At 45.7% G+C, this 25634-nt stretch overlaps 1 protein-coding gene across 1 annotated transcript in view; it reads right to left on the bottom strand.

Annotated features, from left to right (window-relative positions):
• LOC144596346 (melanophilin-like) overlaps positions 1-25634 on the bottom strand; it is a 136035-nt gene that overhangs the window by 24353 nt on the left and 86048 nt on the right. Inside the window, exons 9-10 of the mRNA XM_078404594.1 lie at positions 17642-17886; positions 10465-10548 (exon numbers count right to left, since the gene is read on the bottom strand). Coding sequence (XP_078260720.1) covers positions 10465-10548; positions 17642-17886 — 329 coding nt within the window. The remainder of the gene's footprint in view (positions 1-10464; positions 10549-17641; positions 17887-25634) is intronic.

Here is a 25634-nt window from a genome sequence, read left to right as displayed (position 1 = left end):
CCGTTCCGGCTTTTTCCCCCATATCCCTCTTTGGTCCTTTAGCCCTTAGAGCTAGATCTAACTCTCTCTTGAAACCATCCAGTGAATTGGCCTCCACTGCCTTCTGTGGCAGAGAATTTCACAGATTCACAACTCTCTGGGCGAAGAAGTTTTTCTTCATCTCAGTCCTAAATGGCCTACCCCTTATTCTTAAACTGTGACCCCTGGTTCTGGACTCCCCCAACATCGGGAACTTTTTTCCTGTATCTAGCTTGTCCAATTTCTTTTTACAATTTTGTACATTTCTATAAGATCCCCTCTCATCCTTCTAAATTCCAGTGAATGCAAGCCCAGTTGACCCATTCTTTCATCCTATGTCAGTCCCGCCATCTCGGGAATTAACCTGATGAACCTACGCTGCACTCCCTCAATAGCAATGATGTCCTTCCTCAAATTAGGAGACCAAAACTGCACACAATACTCCAGGTGCGGTCTCACCAGGGCCATGTACAACTGCAGCAGGAACAACAACATGAAAGTGGCATTATGAACAACCTTTATGTCAACTGAGATAAACGGAGCGGGAAATAAACCCAGTGGTCCCTGGACTAATGCTTCATCGCTCCCATTGCAGAGACAGAGGAAGAAGATGAGTGAATTGTCGAGCCACAGATGCCTCTCATCTGCACCATTCCAATGCACTTGAGTGATTTCATGTCCGTGGCACCATCTGATGGTTCAAGCAGTAAGATCCTTCCAGTACAAGCTGCTTTCCCCCACACGGGCTAAATCTAAATGCTGGGAAGTTCATTGAACAGGACAGTGGAAATCAAAATACAGATGCTCCTCGACATACGACGCTTCGACTTACGATATTTTGACTTTACGATGGTGCAAAAGCGATACACATTATGTAGAAACGGTACTTTGAATTTTGAATGTTGATCTTTTCCCGGGCTGGCGATATACTCTCTCGTGATGCCGGGCAGCGAGCCGCAGCTCCCAGCCAGCCCCGCCATCACGAGTGTAAGCAACCCATACTCTACAGTGTATGGTGCTGCCAGCGCTGTTTGGATGTTGTGTATTGTGTTTTGTGTTTTTGCATCCAACATGTCTACAAAACGCCCATCTGTGTCTCCTCCTTCTGGTGAGAAGACGAGGAAGGCAATTAGGGATAGGTGTATTAAATGCAGTTTCGACTTACGGTATTTTCGATTTACGATGGGTTTATCGGAAAGTAACCCAATCGTAAGTCGAGGAGCATCTGCATTCTTTGGAGGATGTAAATGGGATTTGCTTGTTACTGAGAGCAAATGATACATTTTGAGATACAGCAGAATAGGCGATGTACTTTTCTCTGCATTTCAATTATCCTTGCTGTGGAAGTAGTGACCAGTTGCAATGGATTTTCTATTCCTTTATCATCAGATGTAATGTACAGAGATGGTAGTGCTGCAGAATGCTTGGTTTAGTTTTTTAGTTTAGAAATACAGCACAAACAGGCCCTTCGGCCCACCGAGTCCGCGCCGTCCAGCGATCCCCATACAGTGACACTAACCTATACACTAGGGACAATTGACCATTTATCGAAGCCAATTAACCTACAAATCTGCACGTCTTTGGAGTGTGGGAGGAAACCGAAGTACCCGGAAGAAACCCACGCAGGTCACGGGGAGAACGTACAAACTCCGTACAGACAGCGCCCGTAGTCAGATTGGAACCCGGGTCTCTGGCGCAGTGAGGCAGCAGCTCTACCCACTGCACCACAGTGCTGCCCCTTGTGGAGCACAGTTATGACTTTGTGCGTTTTAGAAGAAAATAGGGTACTCTGTGCATCTACTCTGTCTATTCCCCCCACTTAATCTTACACACCTCTTACATTCTCCTATACTCCAAGGAATAAAGTCCTAGCCTGCCCAATCAATCCCTATAGCCCCTCAATGCCTGACAACATCCTTGTAAATCTCTGCACTCTTTTCAGCTTAAAAGAAAGCTAATGGAATGTAAGAAAGCTAATGGAATGTTGGCCTTCATAACAAGAGGATTTCAGTATAGGAGTAAAGAGGTTCTTCTGCAGTTGTATCGGGCCCTGGTGAGACCACATCTGGAGTATGGTGTGCAGTTTTGGTCTGCTAATTTGAGCAAGGACATCCTTGTAATTGAGGCAGTGCAGCGTAGGTTCACGAGATTGATCCCTGGGATGGCGGGACTGTCATATGAGGAAAGATTGGAAAGACTAGACTTGTATTCACTGGAGTTTAGAAGGATGAGAGGGGATCTTATAGAAACATATAAAATTATAAAAGGACTGGACAAGCTAGATGCAGGAAAAATGTTCCCAATGTTGGGCGAGTCCAGAGTCAAGTCAAGTCAAGTCAATTTTATTTGTATAGCACATTTAAAAACAACCCACGTTGACCAAAGTGCTGTACATCTGATTAGGTACTAAGGAAAAAATGAAACATACAGTAGCACACAAACATAACAGCACATACAAAACAGTTCACAACAGAACCACGGGCCACAGTCTTAGAATAAAGGGGAGGCCATTTAAAACTGAGGCGAGAAGAAACTTTTTCACCCAGAGAGTTGTGAATTTGTGGAATTCTCTGCCACAGAGGGCAGTGGAGGCCAAATCACTGGATGGATTTAAGAGAGAGTTAGATAGAGCTCTAGGGGCTAGTGGAATTTAGGGATATGGGGAGAAGGCAGGCACGGGGTATTGATTGGGGACGATCAGCCATGATCAAAATGAATGGCGGTGCTGGCTTGAAAGGCCGATTGGCCTCCTCCTGCATCTATTTTCTATGTTTCTATGTTTCTAAAGCATCTTTCCTATAGCAGGGTAACCAAAACTGAACACAATACTCCAACTGTGGCCTCACCAGTGCCTTGTACAGCTGTAACATAAATCCCAACAACGACATTCAAAATACAAAAAAAAATCATTAATTCAGAAGGATTCTATGGTGCCAGGAGAGTTAATCCAATACCCTTTCTGCTTCCACAGTCTGATGTGAAAGATTTCATGGCAATATCTGAAGAATAACAAAAGATTTCTCTCGAAGATAGGCACAAAAAGCTGGATTGACCCAGACGGCTTCTCTCTCTATGTCCTGAACAACATTTGTCTGTCAATTAAACTTATCAGGGCAGTTTATCTGACCATTTATCTAATTACAATTCCATTCGGAAGTGGCGGCGCTGTGCAGCAGCTGCGGCTCGCCTGCAGTCCATTTGTCTTTTGTGTTTTTTGTTGTTTTTTGTCTTAATTGTAGTGTTTAGATGTGATGTAGAGTTTTTTGTGGTTGTGTGTTATGTGTGGGGGGGGGGGAGGAGGGAACTGTAAAATTGTCTCTTCCGAACGGAGTCGCAACCTTTCTTCTGGGTCGTGTCTCCGTTCCCGCTGCAGCCTATCATCGGCCAAACACCTGGAGCTGGCGGCCTCCACCTGGGACCACCTGGTCTCTGGTTCGCAGAGCCCACGGACCGGACTTACCATCTGCTGCCTTCGGAGGCTGTGGTGGCGCTGCGGGAGCGGCTGCGACTCGCCTTCGGAGGCTTCGACCGCGGGCCGCGAGGACGTCGGAAGCTCGCAGGCCCCTGGGTGGGGGCCGACATCGGGAGCTCCGGCAGCGGCAGCGTCTTCACCCGCCCCGAATCGCGGGGCTTGGGTCGGCCTGCCGCGGATCTTTCACCGGCGCGGCCTGGAATAGGCCGCAGGATTTTCTCCGCCCGGCGGGGGCTTCAATGTTGGGAGCCCCGACTGCCCCGACGTGGCAACTTCAACAGCCTGACCGCGGGAGAAGACGGCAGGGGACGAGAAAAGTCATTCTGGCCTTCCATCACAGTGAGGAGGTGACTGGAGGAGACTCAATAGACAATAGACAATAGACAATAGGTGCAGGAGTAGGCCATTCAGCCCTTCGAGCCAGCACCGCCATTCAATGCGATCATGGCTGATCACTCAATCAGTACCCCGTTCCTGCCTTCTCCCCATACCCCCTCACTCCGCTATCCTCAAGAGCTCTATCCAGCTCTCTCTTGAAAGCATCCAACGAACTGGCCTCCACTGCCTTCTGAGGCAGAGAATTCCACACCTTCACCACCCTCTGACTGAAAAAGTTCTTCCTCATCTCCGTTCTAAATGGCCTACCCCTTATTCTCAAACTGTGGCCCCTTGTTCTGGACTCCCCTAACATTGGGAACATGTTATCTGCCTCTAATGTGTCCAATCCCCTAATTATCTTATATGTTTCAATAAGATCCCCCCTCATCCTTCTAAATTCCAGTGTATACAAGCCCAATCGCTCCAGCCTTTCAACATACGACAGTCCCGCCATTCCGGGAATTAACCTAGTGAACCTACGCTGCACGCCCTCCATAGCAAGAATATCCTTCCTCAAATTTGGAGACCAAAACTGCACACAGTACTCCAGGTGCGGTCTCACCAGGGCCCGGTACAACTGTAGAAGGACCTCTTTGCTCCTATACTCAACTCCTCTTGTTACGAAGGCCAACATTCCATTGGCTTTCTTCACTGCCTGCTGTACCTGCATGCTTCCTTTCATTGACTGATGCACTAGGACACCCAGATCTCGTTGAACTCCCCCTCCTCCTAACTTGACACCATTCAGATAATAATCTGCCTTTCTATTCTTACTTCCAAAGTGAATAACCTCACACTTATCTACATTAAACTGCATCTGCCATGTATCCGCCCACTCACACAACCTGTCCAAGTCACCCTGCAGCCTTATTGCATCTTCCTCACAATTCACACTACCCCCCAACTTAGTATCATCTGCAAATTTGCTAATGGTACTTTTAATCCCTTCGTCTAAGTCATTAATGTATATCGTAAATAGCTGGGGTCCCAGCACCGAACCTTGCGGTACCCCACTGGTCACTGCCTGCCATTCCGAAAGGGACCCATTTATCCCCACTCTTTGCTTTCTGTCTGTCAACCAATTTTCTATCCATGTCAGTACCCTACCCCCAATACCATGTGCCCTAATTTTGCCCACTAATCTCCTATGTGGGACCTTGTCGAAGGCTTTCTGAAAGTCGAGGTACACCACATCCACTGACTCTCCCTTGTCAATTTTCCTAGTTACATCCTCAAAAAATTCCAGTAGATTTGTCAAGCATGATTTCCCCTTCGTAAATCCATGCTGACTCGGAATGATCCCGTTACTGCTATCCAAATGCTCAGCAATTTCGTCTTTTATAATTGACTCCAGCATCTTCCCCACCACTGATGTCAGACTAACTGGTCTATAATTCCCCGTTTTCTCTCTCCCTCCTTGTGATGGATGTTTCTTTCTTTTGTTTTGTGTTGGTTTGTGATTGTGTGTGTTATTGCTTATTTTTATTGCTCTTAATGTTGGACTGTGGGTAAGGGAATTTCGTCCAAAAGACTTGTTTTTTTGGATGACGATAAAGGCTATTCTGATTCTGGTTTCACGCGGCATACAGATTAGCAATTTATGCCATTAGTCAGTGGCATAAGATGGGGAACGGAATATTACATATTTAATTTTGTGGGGAGGTCAAAAGATACAAGCAAAAATGATAAAATGAATGAATGATTGAATACTTTATTGCCACAGTTAAATTCTCTGCTTGCATACTCAAGGTATGCAAATAGTCGCCACATAAAGGACAAAGTTCCAAAGTATCCTTTGCCAGGTCCTCCTCTGTTCTACTCCCCCTCCCTTAGCCGGGTCTTCCTTTGCTCTCGCTCCCCCCCCCCTTCACAGCGGTCCCCCCAACCCAGGTTCAAATGTAAGTTTAAACATACAATAGAAAGTTTTGCATCGTAGATCACTATCTGGCCATTGAAGGTATTTATTCACAAAATGCTGGAGTAACTCAGCAGGTCAGGCAGCATCTCAGGAGAGAAGGAATTGGTGACCTTTCTTCAGAAGAAGGGTCTCGACCCGAAACGTCGCCCATTCCTTCTCTCCCGAGATGCTGCCTGACCTGCTGAGTTACTCCAGCATTTTGTGAATAAATACCTTCGATTTGTACCAGCATCTGCAGTTATTTTCTTACACTATCTGGCCATTGAGATTTTGTTTTATATTCACTTTACAGGGAGGCTTTTCATTTAAAAAGAACACTAAGACACGTAATTGTTATGAATTTTGAACAATTCTGGCATTTCTGCAGTGCCCTACGCCATGTCGTTTGGCTTTAACAGGCTCCAAATCCCCCGGCACATCTCCCCTGGACTGAGGCAGCGTGAGCTCCTGTGAACGAGAGTCCCGGTTTCCACAGAGAGGGAGAGCTAATCTACCAACAAAGGGACAGCACTGCCCGAGAGATGACGCATCGTGAGGAACCTGAACTTTTCTCATGCTGCCTTGTACAGTTGACAATATGCGTCTCTCCTTGTTATGCATGAAGGCTGAGGCCCTGCTTCTCTTGAACTTTAATCCTTGTAACATTTCTCAGTGCGTGACATTGGGGGAAAGGGCAATTAGTGAGGCATGCTCTTTGAAGGGAGTTCCTACAATAACATAAATTAGTTATTTAAAATTGGTACTCCAATAATTAAGAAATAACTTGTAATGTTGATCCTTCTTTTACTCGTAGTGCATACACAAGTTCTTTTTTCTTTTTTCTTGGACCCCCCCCCCGTGTGGCCAACTACCCTCACTAGAACTTTTCATCTCCAACTGCCGGCGTGACATTAACCGCCTCAAATTCTCCGCTCCCCTGAATCACTCCAACCTCTCCCCTCCTGAACGTGCAGCCCTCCACTCACTCCGCAACAACCTTGACTTAGTCATTATACCCGCTGACAAGGGAGTAGCTGTGGTAGTCTGGCGTGCTGACCTCTACCGGACCGAGGCCAGACGACAACTCGCAGACACCTCCTCCTACTTATCCCTGGACCATGACCCCACCGACAAACACCAGACCTTCATCATCAGCACCATCACGGACCTCACCATCTCCGGCGATCTACCCTCCAATGCCTCCAAACTTAATTAAACATTTTGACACAAGTTCTTTTAAACTTCTTCACTTCAGATATCTCATAAGGAATTTTCATTACAGTGTCCTCTCCAACTACAATGAGTCCGAAGAAGGGTCTCGACCCGAAACGTCACCCATTCCTTCTCTCCAGAGATGCTGCCTGTCCTGCTGAGTTATTCCAACATTTTGTGACTATCTTCAGTTTAAACCAGCATCTGTAGTTCCTCCCTACACAATAATTTGAGACTATAACAAGCAGAAAGCCTTGCGGTAACTTTGTTTGTGAATATAAATATTTTTTAAATCGATTAGACTGGAACACTGGGGAACCCTTTCTGAGATATTGTGGGTTAAACCAAGCATGTTATGATGCTTGGCTTTACTGTTCAATAATGATTGTCAACTTGCTTAGACCTAGCATTGGACCTGAACTATGGGAGAATAATAATATATTATAATCGCTTTTAGTGGTCACAAGTCCACCTGTTAATTAGTCTTTTAAGGACATTTCTTCTTCTCGGGCATTTCTTCCGGGTCGATTACGACTTGCTTCCTTTTGGCTTCTGAGGGAGTTAAAGTGGCTGATGAGTCATAATCTGCCAGAGGTGGAGTGGGCGGAACTCAGCAGGGCAGAAGGCTGTGGAGGCCAAGTTAGTGGATATCTTTTAGGCAGAGATAGATAGATTCTTGATAAGTGCGGGTGTCAGGGGTTATAGGGAGAAGGCAGGAGAATGGGGTTAGGAGGGAGAGATAGATCAGCCGTGATTGAATGGCGGAGTAGACTTGATGGGCCGAATGAGTCACTCCAGATTTTTGTGTCTATCTTTGATGATGTTACTTACAGCTTTCAGCATGTTCCTGAAGGGTGTATGAAGGAACTGGTTTAAACTGAAGATAGACACAAAAAGCTGAAGTAACTCAGCGGGACAGGCAGCATCTCTGGAGAGAAAGAATGGGTGATATTGCGGGTCGAGACCCTTCTTCAGACTGAGACCCTAAATGTCACCCATTCTTTCTATCCAGAGATGAGGCCCATCCCACACTTTGTTCTTTTCTCCTCCGACCCGATGTTTTCCCCTTATTTCCCCGATACTGTTTTCATTTAAAACAATCTGACTTTTGCAGTTCAACAAGATGGAATTTGGTTCATTTCTCCACAAATGCTGCCTGGTCTGCTGAGTATATCCACCTTTTCCTGCACTGGTTTTAGACCAGCCAACGGTAGCGCAGCGGTAGAGTTGCTGCTTTACAGCGAATGCAGCGCCGGAGACTCAGGTTCGATCCTGACTACGGGTGCTGCACTGTAAGGAGTTTGTACGTTCTCCCCGTGACCTGCGTGGGTTTTCCCCGAGATCTTCGGTTTCCTCCCACACTCCAAAGACGTACAGGTTTGTAGGTTAATTGGCTGGGTAAATGTAAAAAATTGTCCCTAGTGGGTGTAGGATAGTGTTAATGTACGGGGATCGCTGGGCGGCGCGGACTTGGTGGGCCGAAAAGGCCTGTTTCCGCGCTGTATATATATGATATGATATGATAACATATTGGCAAGCTGATTTTAGGTGGATTGTGTTCAGCTTTTACATTTGTACTCCAGATCTGCCCTAACCCACCAACTAGTGTAAACATTCAAACTTTCCCCATTGTTACTCATTTTCACATTCACCCTTCCCAAAACACAGATCTAAAGGTGACATAAACTACGACTTCTTCATAACTTTGCCGCCTTTTACATCTTAATGCAGAGCCCAAGCCATTATTTCTTTGCACAAGGACTTTGGATGAAAGTGAACGTTTCTCTTTCTTGACCAGTAGTATATTGAAACTAATAGGAAAAAGAAATTAGGAAAAAGAGCAACTATGCAGAATTATTCACAAAATTGCATCCGCTGCTCTAGATGTCAACTTATTTACATCGGCGAAACCAAGCGCAGGCTCGGCGATCGCTTCGCTCAACACCTGCGCTCGGTCCGCGTTGGCCAAACTGATCTCCCGGTGGCCGAGCACTTCAACTCCCCCTCCCATTCCCAGTCTGACCTTTCTGTCATGGGCCACCTCCAGTGCCATAGTGAGGCCCACCGGAAATTGGAGGAACAGCACCTCATATTTCGCCTGGGCAGCTTGCAGCCCAGTGGTATGAACATTGATTTCTCCAACTTTAGATAGTTCCTCTGTCCCTCTCTTCCCCTCCCCCTTCCCAGATCTCCCTCTATCTTCCTGTCTCCACCTATATCCTTCCTTTGTCCCACCCCCCTGACATCAGTCTGAAGAAGGGTCTCGACCCGAAACGTCACCCATTCCTTCTCTCCTGAGATGCTGCCTGAACTGCTGAGTTACTCCACCATTTTGTGAATAAATACCTTCGATTTGTACCAGCATCTGCAGTTATTTATTTTGGATATGCAGCATGGAAATAGGCTCTTCGTCCCATCGCATCTGTGCCGACCAGCGATTCCTTGTACACACTAACAATGTCCTGCACACTGGCGACAATTTACAATTTTTACTGAAGCCAAGTTACCTACAAACCTGCACGTCTTTGGAATGTGGGAGGAAACCGGAGCACCCGGGGAAATCCTACGCAGTCACGGGGCGAATGTACAAACTCCGTACAGACAGCACCCGTAGTCAGGATCGAACCCAGGTCTCAGGAGCTATGAGGCAGCTGCTCGACTCCTTCATGCTGCCTTACATGGGGCAGCCGATTTATAACTGAACATGCAGGTGAGTCACAGATTTCACCAGCTTTATCCTGCAATCCTGGGGTGAATGATTGATTGGCCAGGCAGGTCATTTATTGCTTGGGATGGGTTCATGAAACTCAAAGTTTTCAGATCCATTTTCTGGATCAAACTCCAACAACCATGAGAATGGGGAATTGCAAAAGTTATTTCAATAGAGTCATAGAGTCATCGAGTGATACAGCATGGAAACAGGCCCTTCGGCCCAACTTGCCCACACCGGCCAACATGTCCCAGCTACACTAGTCCTGCCTGCATTTGGTTCATATAACTCCAAACCATTTCAAGAGAGATTTAGCTCTTCGGGCTAAAGGAATCAGGGGATGTGGGGAAAAAGCAGGAACAGGGTACTGATTTTGGATGATCAGCCATGATCATATTGAATGGTGGTGCTGGCTCAAAGCACCAAATGGCCTATTCCTTCACTTATTTTCTATGTTTCTATCCATGTACCTGTCTGTTTCTTAAATGTTGGGATAGTCCCAGCCTCAACAACTTCCTCTGGCAGCTTGTTCCATGCACCCATCACCGTTTGTGTGAAAAAGTTACCCCTCAGATTCTTAGTAAATCTTTTCCTCTTCACCTTAAACCTATGTCCTCTGGTCCTCGATTCACCTGCTCTGGGCAAGAGACTCTGTGCATGCACCCGATCTGTTCCTCTTATGATTTTGTGCCCCTCTATAAGATCACCCGTCATCCTCCTGCGTTAAAATGTTTTAGCTATTTCCCCCAGTGCGATTAAAATAATCCCAATGGTTACCTTTACAGAGGTTGGGGTTATCTTCTCCTCCAGTCTGCTTAGCATTCGCTCAATGGAAGACATGCGCTTGGATAGGTCTGAAATCTGCAGGTAAGGAAAGCATCAAAGCACCACCACCATCACCACCACCACCAGCAGGATCAATACATTTTGATCTAATGCACCTTAAAGAGGACCATCAGTGTCAGATTAAGTGGTGCAATTGGAAACCAATATTGGATGTTGGCTCAATGTAACTTTTGCATCATTTTCATTCCCAAGTCCAAAGAATTGTTGCTGTGCCAACTTTGCACCATTTTTCATCCTTAATCTCACACTTCGGTCATTGTCAGAACACATATTGTACACAGAATAGCACAGAGATAAAAATGATTTGCAAAAACAAGCTGGATTCATTTTAAACAGCATTTAATCAGAGGAAGAGCAGCAAAGGAAGAAACATTTTGCAAGAGTTAATATATCACAAAGTATTGATTGTTCAAAATGGGCTCTTTGAGGACATGGATGACGAGTAAAATTGAAGCTCTGGACAAGAGTAAGAAGGAGGCTTGGGGCAGGTATAGGCTGCTGGGATCTAGTGTCTCCCTGGAGGAGTTTCGGGAACTGAGGAAGCCTGGAGGGCATAAAGCGGACAGGAGATAGCTCTGGCAAATGATATTAAGGATAATCTCAAGAATCTTTATTAATACATCAAGGGAAAAGGGTTGGGAAGGGAGAGAGCGGGACCGCTCAGGAATCAATGCGGTCAACTCTGTGTGGAGCTACAGGAGACGGGCAAGGTCCTTAATGAGTGTTTCTACTCTGTTTTTACAGTGGAGAAAGACGTGAGGACTGGGGAACTTGGGCTGAGTTAATTTACCAGAATTGATGGAAATAAAAGAATGTGAAAGCAGAAATATCTTTCAGTGTGCTCAGCGCTCAGCTATTCACAGTCAATGCCAACAAATTAGACATTGAGGGGACCAAGTATCATTTTTTAAATTTGTTGATTATACACAACTTAGTGGGAATTGAGAGTTGGCAGGAGGATGTAAAGAGGGTTAAAGAGGAAACCGACCAAGCTAAGTGGCTGCATGAGAAACGGCCGGTGAAATATATAGAAAAACATGAAGTCATCCATTTCATCAAGGTGGAAATGGAGAGTGTTTTTTAGATTGTGCAGATTCTGTGCAAAGGGACCCACTTGCACAAAAGGCGCCAAAAGGGAACATGCAGCAAACAATGAGGCAAGCAAAAAGACCATTGACCTATATTCTGAGAGGATTTGAGTATAGAACCAAACACGTTCAAGTCTAATTATATAAACCCGAGTTGAGACCACACCTGGAGTACTACGCACCTGTTAAATCTCCTAACCTGCAAAAGCATATGTTTGCCATTGAAAGAATGGAACAAAGATTCATCAGACAGATTCCTACGGTGGCATATTTGAAGTATGAGGGAGACAGAATGTAAATGTAAATGCAAATGTAAAAAAATGTAAATGTAAATGTAAATGTAAATGTAAATGTAAAAAACCTTTATTGTCACCACACAAAGTACAGCCAAATTAAAGCAGTCCAGATGATGCAATCACACACAGCAGACAGTACAACGGATAGACTAGGCCTACATGTTCTAGAGTTTGAATTAGAGATGCAGCATGGATGTGGACCTGTCTGCTCACACAGTCCAGGCTGATTAAATTGATCACAGTGGGCGGCACGGTGGCGCAGCGGTAGAGTTGCTGCCTTACAGCGCCAGAGACCCGGGTCCTGGGTTCGATCCTGACCACAGTGACCTGCGTGGGTTTTCTCCGAGATCTTTGGTTTTTCCCACACTCCAAAGACGTACAGGTTTGTAGGTTAATTGGCTTGGGATAAGTGTAAATTGTCCTCAGTGTGTGTAATGTGTGTAGGATAGTGTTAATGTACGGGGATCGCTGGTCTGTGTGGACTCGGTGGGTCGAAGGACCTGTTTCCGCGCGGTAGCTCTGAACTAAACTAAACTAAACACGAGTTATGTTAGACACAAAATGCTGGAGTAACTCAGCGGGACAGGCAGCATCTCTGGAGAGAAAGAATGGGTGACGTTTCGGGTCGAGACCATTCTTCTCTGAAACGTCACCCATTCCTTCTTCCCAGAGATGCTGCCTGTCCCCCTGAGTTACTCCAGCATTTGGTGTTTCTCCCTTCAATTTAAACCAGCATCTGTAGTTCTTTTTTAGGCATTAGTTATGTTAGTCCAGTGTCTCATCTGCTCCCTAAACATTTGGGACAATTTACAGAGCCCAATTAACATACAAACTGAGTGTTTTGGGGATGTGGGATGAAACTGGTGCACCCAAATGAAACCCCTGTAGTCACAAGGAGAAAGTACAAACTTCACACTAACAGCATCCAAGGTCAGAATCGAACCTGGATCTCTGGTGCTGTGAGGCAGTAGCTCCACCAGCTGTGCCACTGTGCCACTCTTAACTGATCTTATTGAAACTCACAGAACTCTCATTGAGCTTAACAGGATGGATGCAGAGAGAAAGTTTATCCTGTCTATGGAATCCAGAATCAGGGGTCATGGTCTCAGAGTAATGGGTAGGCCATTTAGGACCGAGATGAGAAAAAAAAAATCTTCATTCAGTGTGGCACGTTTTTGGAATTCTCTGTGCATAAGGGTCGTGGAAGTTTGTCCATTGTGTTCATTCAAAACAGAGATCTATAGATTTCTGGATTTTAAGGAATCAAGGGACACGTGGAGAGTGCATGAAAATGTCATTGAGGTAGAACATCACCCCTCACCTACTGAATGAGTGGAGCAGATTCAAAGGGCGACATTGCTACTCATGCTCCTGATTGATTCATTCTTAAGTAATCTGCAGCTAGATTTTATATCCTTGAAATCATAACTTGTCCACTTTTGCAAAGATCTGGGGTTAGGGATTTTACTTGTACCACCCATCTTGTTGAAAGCGGTTCATTTCTTATGGCACATTATAACTGCATTACACAATGCCTCGAGTTTACAAGACAATGTCATGTAGAGATTGTGGAGGCATTAGTGGTGATCTTTCAAGAATGACTAGAGTCCGTGATTAAAGTTGAGGTTTCGAGTTACTTGGACGCACTTGATAACATATGCCAAAGTCAGTTTGATTTTGTTAAGGGGAGATCTTGCCTGACAAATCTTTTGGAAGTCTTTGAGGAACTAACAAGCAGGATAGACAAAGAAGCACCAATGGACCTGAATGTTCAGAAGGCCTTTGATAAGGTGCCACACGTGAGGCTGCTAAATAAGATAGGAGCCCATGCTATTAAAGGCACTAGAATGGTTCGAAGGTTGTCTGACTGGCAGAAGGCAAAGAGTGGGAAAAAAGCAGGCCTCTTCTGGTCAGCTGCCGGTGATTAACAGTGTTCCACAGGGATTGGTGTTGGGTCTAAGACCTTTTAGGTTGTATATTAATGATCTGGATGATGGAATTGATGACTTTGTGGCTGAGTTTGCAGATGATACAAAGATAGGTAGAGGGGCAGGTGGTGCTGAAGAAGCAGGGAGTCTTCAGAGGACTTGGACGGATTGGGGAGAATCGGCAAAAAAATGGCAGATGAAATACAGCGTGGCAAAGTGTATGGTGTGGCACCTTGGTAGGCTTGTAGACACTGGAATTTAGAAGGATGAGAGGGGATCTTATCGAAACGTATAAGATTATTAAGGGGTTGGACACGTTAGAGGCAGGAAACATGGTCCCAATGTTGGGGGAGTCCAGAACCAGGGGCCACAGTTTAAGAATAAGGGGTAGGCCAATTTTTCCTCATCTCCTTAGAACGGAGATGAGGAAAAACCTTTTCAGTCAGAGAGTTGTGAATCTGTGGAATTCTCTGCCTCAGAAGATAGTGGAGGCCAATTCTCTGAATGCATTCAAGAGAGAGCTAGATAGAGTTCTTAAGGATAGCGGAGTCAGGGGGTATGGGGAGAAGGCAGGAACGGGGTACTGATTGAGAATGATCAGCCATGATCACATTGAATGGCGGTGCTGGCTCGAAGGGCCGAATGGTCTATTCCTGCACCTATTGTCTATTGTCTATTGTCTAGAAGGAATAAAGGAGTAGACTATTTTCCAAATATGGAAAGGATTCTGCAATCGAGGTGCAAAGGGACTTGGGAGTGCTGGGGCAGGATTCCCACAAAGTTACTTTGCAAGTTGAGTCGGTAGCAAGGAAGGCAATTGTAATTTTAGCATTCATTTCGAGAGGATTGGAATATAAAAGCAAGGCCATAATGTCAAGGCTTTATAAGGCACTGGTCAGGACACATTTGTAATATTGTGAGACATTTTGGGCTCCGGATCTGATGAAAAATGCGCTGGCGTGTGGAACATGTGATAGTCATAAGGTCATAAGGAACAGGAGTAGACCTAGGCCATTCGGCCCATCAAGTCTACTCCGCCATTCAATCATGGCTGATCTATCTCTCCCTCCTAACCCCATTCTCCTGCCTTCTCTCCATAACCTCTGCCACCTGTACAAATCAGGAATCTATCTATCCCTGCCTTAAAATATCCACTGCTTTGGCCTCTACAGCCTTCTGTGGCAAAGAATTCAACAGATTCACCACCCTCTGAATAAAGGCTTTCGACCTGGGCTAGAATTTAGAAGGATATGAGGGAATCTCATTGAAATTTACCGAATAATGAAAGGCCTAGATAGAGTGGATGTGAAAAGGATGTTTCCACTAGTGGGAGAGTCTAGGACCAGAGGGCACACCCTCAAAATAAGAGGACGTTCCTTTAGGATACAGATGTGGAGGAGCTTCACATGGATGAATTTATTCACTGGATGAATTTAAAAGAGTTAGATAGAGCTCTAGGGGCTAGTGGAATCAAGGGATATGGGGAGAAGGCAGGCACGGGTTACTGATTGTGGATGATCAGCCATGATCCAATGAATGGCGGTGCTGGCTCGAAGGGCCAAATGGCCTCCTCCTGCACCCATTTTCTATGTGTCTCTTGCTTCTTAACCCAGTAGGTGGTGAATCTGTGGAATTCATTGCCACAGATGGCTGTGGAGTCCAAATCATGGGTCATTTTTAAAGCGGAGATTGATAGGTTCTTGATTAGTAAGCGCGTCAACGGTTACGGTGAGGAGGCAGGAGAATGGGGTTGAGTGGGAAAAATAGATCAGCCATGATCGAATGGCAGAGCAGACTCGTTGGGCCGAATGGTGTAATTCAGCTCCGATGTCTTATTGTCTTATTAGGTTCTTCTAATTTCCAACATTTCTCTGCATAACTAGCAAACACTTTTGCCATTTCTGAGTGATTGTGAAAGTCCTCCAATTACATTGAGGTGCTTCTGTGGGATCTGTGTGCAGTTTGGACAACCTACCCTGGGCCAAGTTTGTGGCAAGAGTTGTACTTTAGCTTAGTTTTTAGTTTAGTATAGAGATACAGCGTGGAAACAGGCCCTTCGGCCCACCGAGTCCGCATCGACCAACGATCCCCGCACATTAACACTATCCTACACCCACTAGGGACAATTTACACTTAAACCAAGCCAATTAACCTAAAAAACTGCACGTCTTTGGAGTGTGGGAGGAAACCGAGGATCTCAGAGAAAACCCATGTTGTCACGGGGAGAACGTACAAACTCCGTACAGACAGCGCCCGTAGTCGGGATCGAACTGGGGGTTTCGGCGCTGCAAGCGCTGTAAGGCAGCAACTCTACCGCTGCGCCACTTCTAAATATATTTTAAATTGTCTGTGTTTATTTTTAAAATCTACGGTATTTTAGTTCTTTAATGATTTCAAATGTTCATCCATTTAAACAAATGGTAGTAGTTCTTAGAAAGGATTCAATAAAGCTGCTGAATATTTCCAGTGTTGGAAACATGAAGAAACATGATGGAATTGACAGCAAACAAAACCAAAAGATGCAATTATTAACATGTTTGCAACTTTCAATGCTAAGGTTTAATCTGGTTTCCTTCATAAGGGCAATTATTTTCTGGAAGATGATGTACAGAGCACAAAGAACGGATGAAGTCAACTTCTCTCAGCATGTCTGAAGAAGGGTCTCGACCCGAAACGTCACCCATTCCTTCTCTCCCGAGATGCTGCCTGACCTGCTGAGTTACTCCAGCATTTTGTGAATAAATCTCTCAGCATGTTGCCAGGAAGGAGTTTGGTTTCGTTTAGCTTAGAGAGTTTAGCTTAGAGTTAAACATGAGGTTTGCTCCAGAGCAGAGCAGCAGGAGTGAGTGTAGTTCACTTCAAGATTTCAAGATCAAGATCAATTTATTGTCACATGTACCAACTAAGGTACAGTGAAATATGAGTTACCATACAGCCATAATAAGTGAAAAGCAACGAGACACACAGCCATATAAAATAAAATTTAACATAAACATCCACCACAGCAGATTCCACTTGCCATTCACTAAGATGTGTGGAGGCTACTGATGCTGTGAATTATCCTTTCATAACAAGTTATAATACCAGCAACAAAACTGAAAACCAGCAGCAATATACTGAGTGTAGAATATCCTGATCACAATTTGATGTTAAGCTGACATTGTCAGACCTTCACTTTTAGGCTCGTAATCTGAGAAACGTGTTATAGACAATAGACAATAGGTGCAGGAGGAGGCCATTCGGCCCTTCGAGCCAGCACCGCCATTCAATGTGATCATGGCTGATCATTCTCAATCAGTACCCCGTTCCTGCCTTCTACCCATACCCCCTGACTCCGCTATCCTTAAGAGCTCTATCCAGCTCTCTCTTGAATGCATTCAGAGAATTGGCCTCCACTGCCTTCTGAGGCAGAGAATTCCACAGATTCACAACTCTCTGACTGAAAAAGATTTTCCTCATCTCAGTTTTAAATGGCCTACCCCTTATTCTTAAACTGTGGCCCCTTGTTCTGGACTCCCCCAACATTGGGAACATGTTTCCTGCCTCTAACGTGTCCAACCCCTTATTGGAGTTAGGAGGAATGGGGTTAGGAGGAAGAGATAGATCAGCCATGATTGAATGGCGGAGTAGACTTGATGGGCCGAATGGCCTAATTCTGCTCCTATCACTTATGACCTTATGCGACTAAGGAAGTACCAGACCACAAAGGAAAAATACAATATGAACACTGAGTTGCGTGTAACACATAATTGTGTTGGTTAGTAAGCCCGTTTGATTGCATTATTTGTCAACTTACCTGAGTTCCACCAGCTGCTGGACTTTCCTGTGAGGAGCTTTTACTCCGACTTCGTACTAAGTGGCGACGATAGACGGGATGTTCAGGAGCCTCGTCATTGTCAGAACTCTCCAAATCTGTGTAGCACACGGCTTTCTGCTTCGGGCGAGGCAAAAACTGCTGCTCCTCCTCGTCCTCAGCGGAGATCCAAATTCCAGGAATGGACGGAGAGTGGGGAACCCTCTGCTCACGATGCACAGCCTCCTCTGCGATCAATTCACATGGAAGTGAAGCACAAGGGAAATTCTACATCAATGGGGTCTGTGTGGAAAGGGTACCCGCTTTCAGGTTCCTGGGTACGCACATCGCAGAGGACCTTACCTGGTCTACCAACACCATCACCACAGTGAAGAAGGCACAGCAGAGACTCCACTTCCTGAGGATCCTCAGGAAAACCAACCTGCAGGAGAAGCTCATGATGTCCTTCTATCGCTGCTCCATCGAGAGTGTGCTGGCATACTGTATAACCACATGGTATGCCAGCTGCTCAGAAAAGGACAGGAAGGCCCTTCAGAGGGTCATCACGACGGCCCAGAAGATCATCGGCTGCTCACTGCCCTCCCTGGAGCACCTGTTCAGCCTACGCTGCCTCAGTAGAGCAGGCAAAATAATAAAAGATCCATCCCACCCCGGCCACCGTCTGTTTGTTCATCTGCCCTCTGGTCGACGTTTCAGGTCGATCAAATCCCGAACAAACAGACTTAAGAACAGTTTTTACCCCAGGGCCATACGAGAACTGAACACTACCTTCTGCACTAGGCAACACTGTTAAAACTTTTGTACTTAATATAATTGTATTTATTTGTTTTTGCATTTATTGCATATATGTTTTTACGCACCGTCAGCATTGGCTATTTTTTAATTTCGTTGTACTCGTTGCAATGACAATAAATGAATATTATTATTATTATTATTATTATTAATAATAATAATAATCCATTTTATTTGTCATATGTAGGTTGGCACAGGGTCAATGGAACAATGAAATGTATTTGACAAGACAACGGGTCACCTCAGCAGTAATATTCCAAGGATAAATAAGATTTTAAAAATGACATTAGTAAGTTAAAAAGACAATATTAAAAATAGGTAAAAAGACAATATTAAAAATAATCAACATATCTGATGTGAAATGTGTTTATGAGTTCAGAAGCCTGATGGCCTGATGGTAGAAACTGTCCTTAAGTCTGGTGGTACGCCCAGCCATACTCCTGTATCGTCTGCCTGACGGTAACAAGGAGAACAGCCTGGGTGCTGGGTGGCTGTGGTCCTTGATGATGCTGCGTGCCTTCCGCAGGCACCGCCGGTAGAGAATGTCCTGAATGGCCGGGAGACAGTTGCCAGTGATGTGCTGTGCCGTCTTCACCACTCTCTGTAGTGATTTGTGGCTGTGGGCAGAACAGTTCCCGTACCAGACTGTAATGCAGCCCGTCAGCAGGCTATCGATGGTGCGTCTGTAGAAGTTTGTGAGGATGCTGGCGTTCATGCCAAACTTCCTCAGTCTTCTCAGGAAAAAGAGCCGCTGGTGGGCCTTCTTTGTTATTGTGTCCGTGTGCAGTGTCCAGGAAAGGTCCTCAGTGATGTGTACACCGAGGAACTTAAAGCTGCTGACCCTTTCAACCTCAGCATCACCAATGTGGATGAGGAGGTGTCCACTCCCCCACTGTCTCCTGTTGTCCACGATCATCTCTTTAGTTTTGCTGACATTGAGAGAGAGGTGATTTTCCTGGCACCAGCTGTTTAGTGCCTTTACCTCCTCTCTGTAGGCCGTCTCATTGTTGTCTGTGATGAGGCCCAAGATGGTCATGTCGTCAGCAATCTTTAGGATGCTGTTTGAGCTGTGCTTAGCAGTACAGTCGTGCGTGAACAGGGAGTACAGGAGAGGACTGAGCACACAGCCCTGTGGTGTACCTGTGTTGAGGATCATTGAGGAAGAGGCGTGGCTGCCAATTCTCACCACCTGGGGCCTGCCCGTCAGGAAATCGAATATCCATCCGCAGATGGAGGTCTCCAGTCCAAGATCGAGGAGCTTGGGGACGGGTTTTGAGGGAATAATAGTGTTGAATGCCGAGCTGTAGTCAATAAAGAGCATTCTCACATATGTATTTCCTTTGTCCAGGTGGGTGAGCGCAGTATGTGATGCCATGGCGATGGCATCGTCCGTGGCCCTGTTTGGTCTATGTGCAAACTGAAGAGGGTCCAAGGTGTAAGGGAGAGAGGAGCAGATGTGAGTTTTGACTCGTCGCTCGAAGCACTTCATGATGACTGGTGTCAGTGCGACAGGACGGTAGTCATTTACACAGGAGGTTACTGGTTTCTTTGGAACAGGAACGATGATGGATGCTTTGAAGGAGGTGCGAACCACAGACTGACTCAGAGAGAGGTTGAAGGTGTTGGTGAACACGTCTGCCAGTTGATCCGTACACGCTCTGAGGGCCCGCCCTGGAATACCATCCGGCCCTGGAGCTTTGCGGTCGTTGACCTTTTTGAAGGACCGCCTCACGTCTGCCGTTTGTAAGGACAGTGTGGTAGTCCCCCTGCACACCTGTGGACTCATGGTGGGCGCTGTGTTGTCTGCATGGAACCGAGCGTAAAAGGTGTTAAGCTCGTCCAAGAGCGATGCGGTCGGCTGAACAGTGCTCCTGTTTTTCCCTTTGTAGTCTGTGACGCAGCATAGTTCACTCCACATGCATCTGGAGTCCGAGCTGTAGTAGTTAGATTCCACTTTGTCTCTGTAGTCTCTCTTGGCTTTCCTGATGGACTTCCGGAGGTCATATCTGGCTACCTTGTAGGCGTTGAGGTCACCTGAGTTGAAGGCAGTAGTCCGTGCTTAAGTTTAGCATGGATTTCCCGTCCCACCCAGGGTTTCTGATTTGAGTAAGTGCAGATGGTAGCTTTTGGAACCACATCATCGATGCACTTACTTATGTAGCCTAAGTCCGAGTCTGTGTATTCGTCGATATTGCCTTCTGCTGCGTCTTCAAACATCTGGCAGTCAGTTATGTCAAAGCAGTCCTGTAAGGCCTCATCAACCTCATTGTTCCATTTATATATGACCATGGAAACCATTTTTTCCTGTTTTAGTTTCTGTGTATTGAACTTAAATGTGGAGGAAGGGACTCCAGGTGCTGGTTTAAACTGAAGATAGACACAGGAAAGTAACACTGGCAAATTTGCAGATGACACAAAGCTGGGTGGCAGTGTGAACTGTGAAGAGAGTGCTCGGAGGTTGCAGGGTGACTTGGACAGGTTGAGTGAGTGGACAGATGCATGGCAAATGCAGTATAATGTAGATAAATGTGAGGTCATCCACTTTGGCTGCAAAAACAAGGAGGCAGATTATTATCTCAATGATGTCAGATTAGGTAAAGGGGAAATGTAACGAGACCTGGATGTCTTGGTACACCAGACACTGAAAGTAAACATGCAGGTACAGCAGGCAGTGAAGAAAGCTAAGTTGGTCTTCATAACGAGAGGATTTGAGTACAGGAGTAAAGAGGTCCTTCTGCAGTTCTACAAGGTCCTGGTGAGACCACATCTGGGGTATTATGTGCAGTTTTGGTCTCCTAATTTGAAAATGGACATCCTTGCAATTGAGGCAGTGCAGCATAGGTTCACGAGGTTAATCCCTAGGATGGCGGGATTGTCATATGAGGAAAGATTGGAAAAACTGGGCTTGTATTCACTGGAATTTAGAAGGATGAGAGGGGATCTTATAGAAACGGATAAAATTATGAAAGGACTGGACAAGCTAGATGCAGGAAAAATGTTCCCAATGTTGGGGGAGTCCAGAACCAGGGGCCACACAGTCTAAGAATAAAGGGGATGCCATTTAAAAATGAGATGGAAAAAAAAAAAATTCACCCAGAGAGTTGTGAATTTGTGGAATTCTCTGCCACAGAAGGCAGTGGAGGCCAATTCACTGGATGAATTTAAAAGAGAGTTAGATAGAGCTCTAAGGGCTAGCGGAATCAAGGGATATGGGGATAAGGCAGGCACGGGTTACTGATTGTGGATGATCAGCCATGATCACAATGAATGGCGGTGCTGGCTCGAAGTGCCAAATGGCCTTCTCCTGCACCTATTTTCTAAGTTTCCATGTTTCTTTGTTTCTATGCTAAGAAGCTGGAGTAACTCAGCGGGACCGGCAGCATCTCTGGAGAGAAGGGACAGGTGACATTTCGGGTAGAGACCTGAAGATGTGTCTCGACCCAAAACGCCACTTATTCCCTTTCTCTAGAGATGCTGTCTGACCCGCTGAGTTACTCCAGCCTTTTGTGTCTAAGAACTTAAATGGCACCAGTAAGGCTAAAAAGGCTTCTTAAAATTGACATGGAAAGTAGAATCAAGGAAATTCTCGAGGCATGTTATATATGCATTGAATACAAGAAGGTAGCTCGGGAGGGTAGGACCACTTAAAGGAATGAATGTATGCCTGGAGACGGAGGTGGTAGGTGAAGTACTAAATGAGTACTTTGCATCAGTATTCATCAAGAAGAAGGACATGGTTAGTGAGGGGGAAGGGTATGCTGATGGGGCATATTGATATTAAGAAGGAAGGAGGTGTTGATTCTTGAAGGACAATTAAGATGGATAAGTCCACAGTTCCTGGTTTGATCAATCCCAATTTTTGAGAGAAGCATGAGCGGAGATTTCCGGGGGACTTGGCAGAGACTTTGGATTCTCTTCAGCCACAAGCAAGGTACCAGAGGACACTCAAATAGCCAACGTTGTTCCCTAGTAAGAAATGCTAATTGAGATAATCCAGTAGACTATAGGCCAGTGAGCCTTACCTCAGCAGTAGGTGAAATTACTGGAGAAGGTTCTTAGGGATGGGGTTTGCTCATATTTGGAAAAGCTTGGGCTTATTGGGGATAATGTAATACAAAAGGAACTGCAGATGCTGGTTTATACCAAAGATAGACACAAAATATTGGAGTAATTCAAGTCAAGTCAAGTTTATTTGTCACATACACGTACAAGATGTGCAGTGAAATGAAAGGTCACCCACAGTCCAGCAATAGAGCAATAAAAATAAACAAATTCACACACAATCACAAGCAACACAAAAAAAAAGAAAAAAGAAACATCCATCACAGTGAGTCTCCTCCAGTCACCTCCTCACTGTGATGGAAGACCGGGATGTCTTTACTCTTCCCCTGCCGTCTTCTCCCGCGGTCAGGCTGTAGAAGTTGCCATGTTCCAGGCATGTTCCGGACGGTGAAAGGTCCGCAGAGGGCCGACCCAAGCGGCATCTCCAGGGGGAAAATGGATAGGTGATGTTTTGGGTCAGGACCCTTCTATAGACTAGATGTCTGAAGAAGGGTCCCGACCCAAAATGGCACCCATCCATTGCCTCCGGGGATGCTGCCTGACCCGCTGAATTACCCCAATATTTTGTGTCCTTCTTTGACTTATTGGAGATAATCAGAATGGCTTTGTCTGGGGGAGGACATGCCTTCCAAACAATTGAGATTTTGAGAAAGTGATGAAGGTAATTGAAGAATTAAGGACAATGGATATCATCTGCATGGATTAGAGAGTATTAGCTATAAGGAGAAGTTTGACAAACTTGGAGATAGACACAAAAAGCTGGAGTAACTCAGGCAGCATCTCTGGAGAAAAGGAATAGGTGACGTTTCGGGTCGAGACCCTTCTTCACACTCGAGGAAGGATCTCGACCCGAAACATCGCCTATTTCTATTCCTTTTCTTCGGAGTTGCTGCCTGACCCGCTGAGTTACTCCAGCTTTTTGTGTCTATCTTCGGTTTAAACCAGCATCTGCAGTTCCTTCATGCACATTTGACAAACGTGGATAATTCTCTCTCGTTTTCCAGTGCTTGAAGCTGAGGGGCAACCTGACAGATATTTATAAAGCACCGAGAGGCTTAGATAGGGTAGACAGTCAGCATCTTTTTCCCCAAGATGGAAATGTGAAATACTAAAGGGCATAACTTTACAGTCAGTGGGAGAGTGTTTAAAGGAATTTACGAGGCAAGATATATGACACAGAGAGTTGAACACAGAGCTTGGAATATGCTACCAGAGGAAGTGATGAGAGCAGTTAAGATAGCAACATTCAAGAGACAGGCACATGAATAGGAAGAAAACGGAGAGCCAAACGCCATGTGCGGGCAGATGGGATTTGTTTAATTTGGCTTCATGGTAGCCTGTACTGTTCTATGTTCTACATTCATGCCAGCATTACTATCCCAAAGCTTTTGTTTAGAGATTTGATTTAACTGCCACAATAGAATTGAACCTGCGCCAAACGTGGTAACATACAAAGTGAATTCTCTTGCAATGATATATTAGACTAGACCAAGTGGACCCGTTGGGCCCAAACCACTCCTGCATTGGTGCATCACCCTCTCCTCCCCCCTCTCCCCTCTCTCCTCAACCCCCCCTCCCTTCTCCCCCACTCCCCCCTTCCTCCCCTCCCCCTCCCCTCCTTTTAAACTTAAAAATGTTAATAACTTTAAAAATATAACACCGATTTCAATAAAACTACTTGCATTATCACTAAAGTGACGATGGCGAGTAAGGTGGGCCTAAAATTGTTGCGCTATCGTGTACCGTTTTGGCTGAAGTTCAGTGACAAACAAGATAACAAACGAGAGTTTTAGTATATAGATATCAAGGAATGGAAACCTATTAAATTGCCACACACCAATTTAGTGGAAGGTCCCTGGGTTTGATATTGTCTTGTGTAAGAGATCCAAGGATTTGCACTCAGTATAATAGGACATACAAATAGGACATTCAGCATCGGAGTGGAAATCTGGGGATTATGGCTTTGTAGTTACAATTTGCATTTAAAGAATCCAGTGCCTCAGGTGATGGGAGTCACAAGTGGTCTCTTCCCCTTTGTTTGAATAGAAGGAAAGTATTTAGGAGCTTCAGAATGTTTTGCAGAATATTAAAACGTTTGGTTTACTTTTTTTCTGTTCCTTGTATTTTCTTAATCCTATTAATCATTGCTTTTTATAAGTTTTAAATATTTTTCGAATACATCTATTTGTTAAATTCACCCTTTAAATGTAATGTGCTGGTATCCTGAAAATGTGTGTGATTGATGTAAACTATTGGAGGGTCTGAAGAAGGGTCTCGACCCGAAACGTCACCCATTCCTTCTCTCCTGAGATGCTGCCTGACCTGCTGAGTTACTTCAGCATTTTGTGAATAAATACCTTCGATTTGTACCAGCATCTGCAGTTATTTTCTTAAACTATTGGAGGGATTTTTTTTCCAAGCCTATTTTCTTCAGGTACAATAAGGATATGCACAAGGTGATGTAGAGTTCGGGAAATCCATCAGCTCAAAAAAACTCTCTAAACCACTCACATATTGCTGTTTGGGTAACATCTACAATTTCTGTAACTGAAAGTAGTGTGAGTATTGTCACCATCAGAATGACTGGGATTGAAGGAGACCGCAGCTCACCAATACCTTTTTAAGGGCACACTAGACCAAGTGGACCCGTTGGGCCCAAACCTCTCCTGCATTGATGCAGCACCCTCTCCACCCCCCATCCCATCTCCCCTCCTCTCCCTCTCCCTCTCCCTCTCCCTCTCCCTCTCCCTCTCCCTCTCCCTCTCCCTCTCCCTCTCCCTCTCCCTCTCCCTCTCCCTCTCCCTCTCCCTCTCCCTCTCCCTCTCCCTCTCCCTCTCCCTCTCCCTCTCCCTCTCCCTCTCCCTCTCCCTCTCCCTCTCCCTCTCCCTCTCCCTCCCACTTTCCCTCCCCCTCTCCCTCCCCCTCCACCCCTTCCCCTCCCCCCCACTCCATCCCCCTTATCCTCCCTCCCCCTCCCCTCCCCTCCCCCTCCCCCCACCCCTTCCCCACCCCCCCACTCAATCCACCCAATCCCCCTCCCTCCCCTCCCTCCCTCCCCTCCCCCCTCCCTCTCACTCCACCCCTTCCCTCCACCCCTTCCCCTCCCCCCACTCCATCCCCC

The sequence above is a fragment of the Rhinoraja longicauda genome, chromosome 8, assembly GCF_053455715.1.
Source record: "Rhinoraja longicauda isolate Sanriku21f chromosome 8, sRhiLon1.1, whole genome shotgun sequence".
NCBI classification, from domain to species: domain Eukaryota; kingdom Metazoa; phylum Chordata; class Chondrichthyes; order Rajiformes; family Arhynchobatidae; genus Rhinoraja; species Rhinoraja longicauda.
This window is presented reverse-complemented; position numbering and strand designations above follow the sequence as displayed.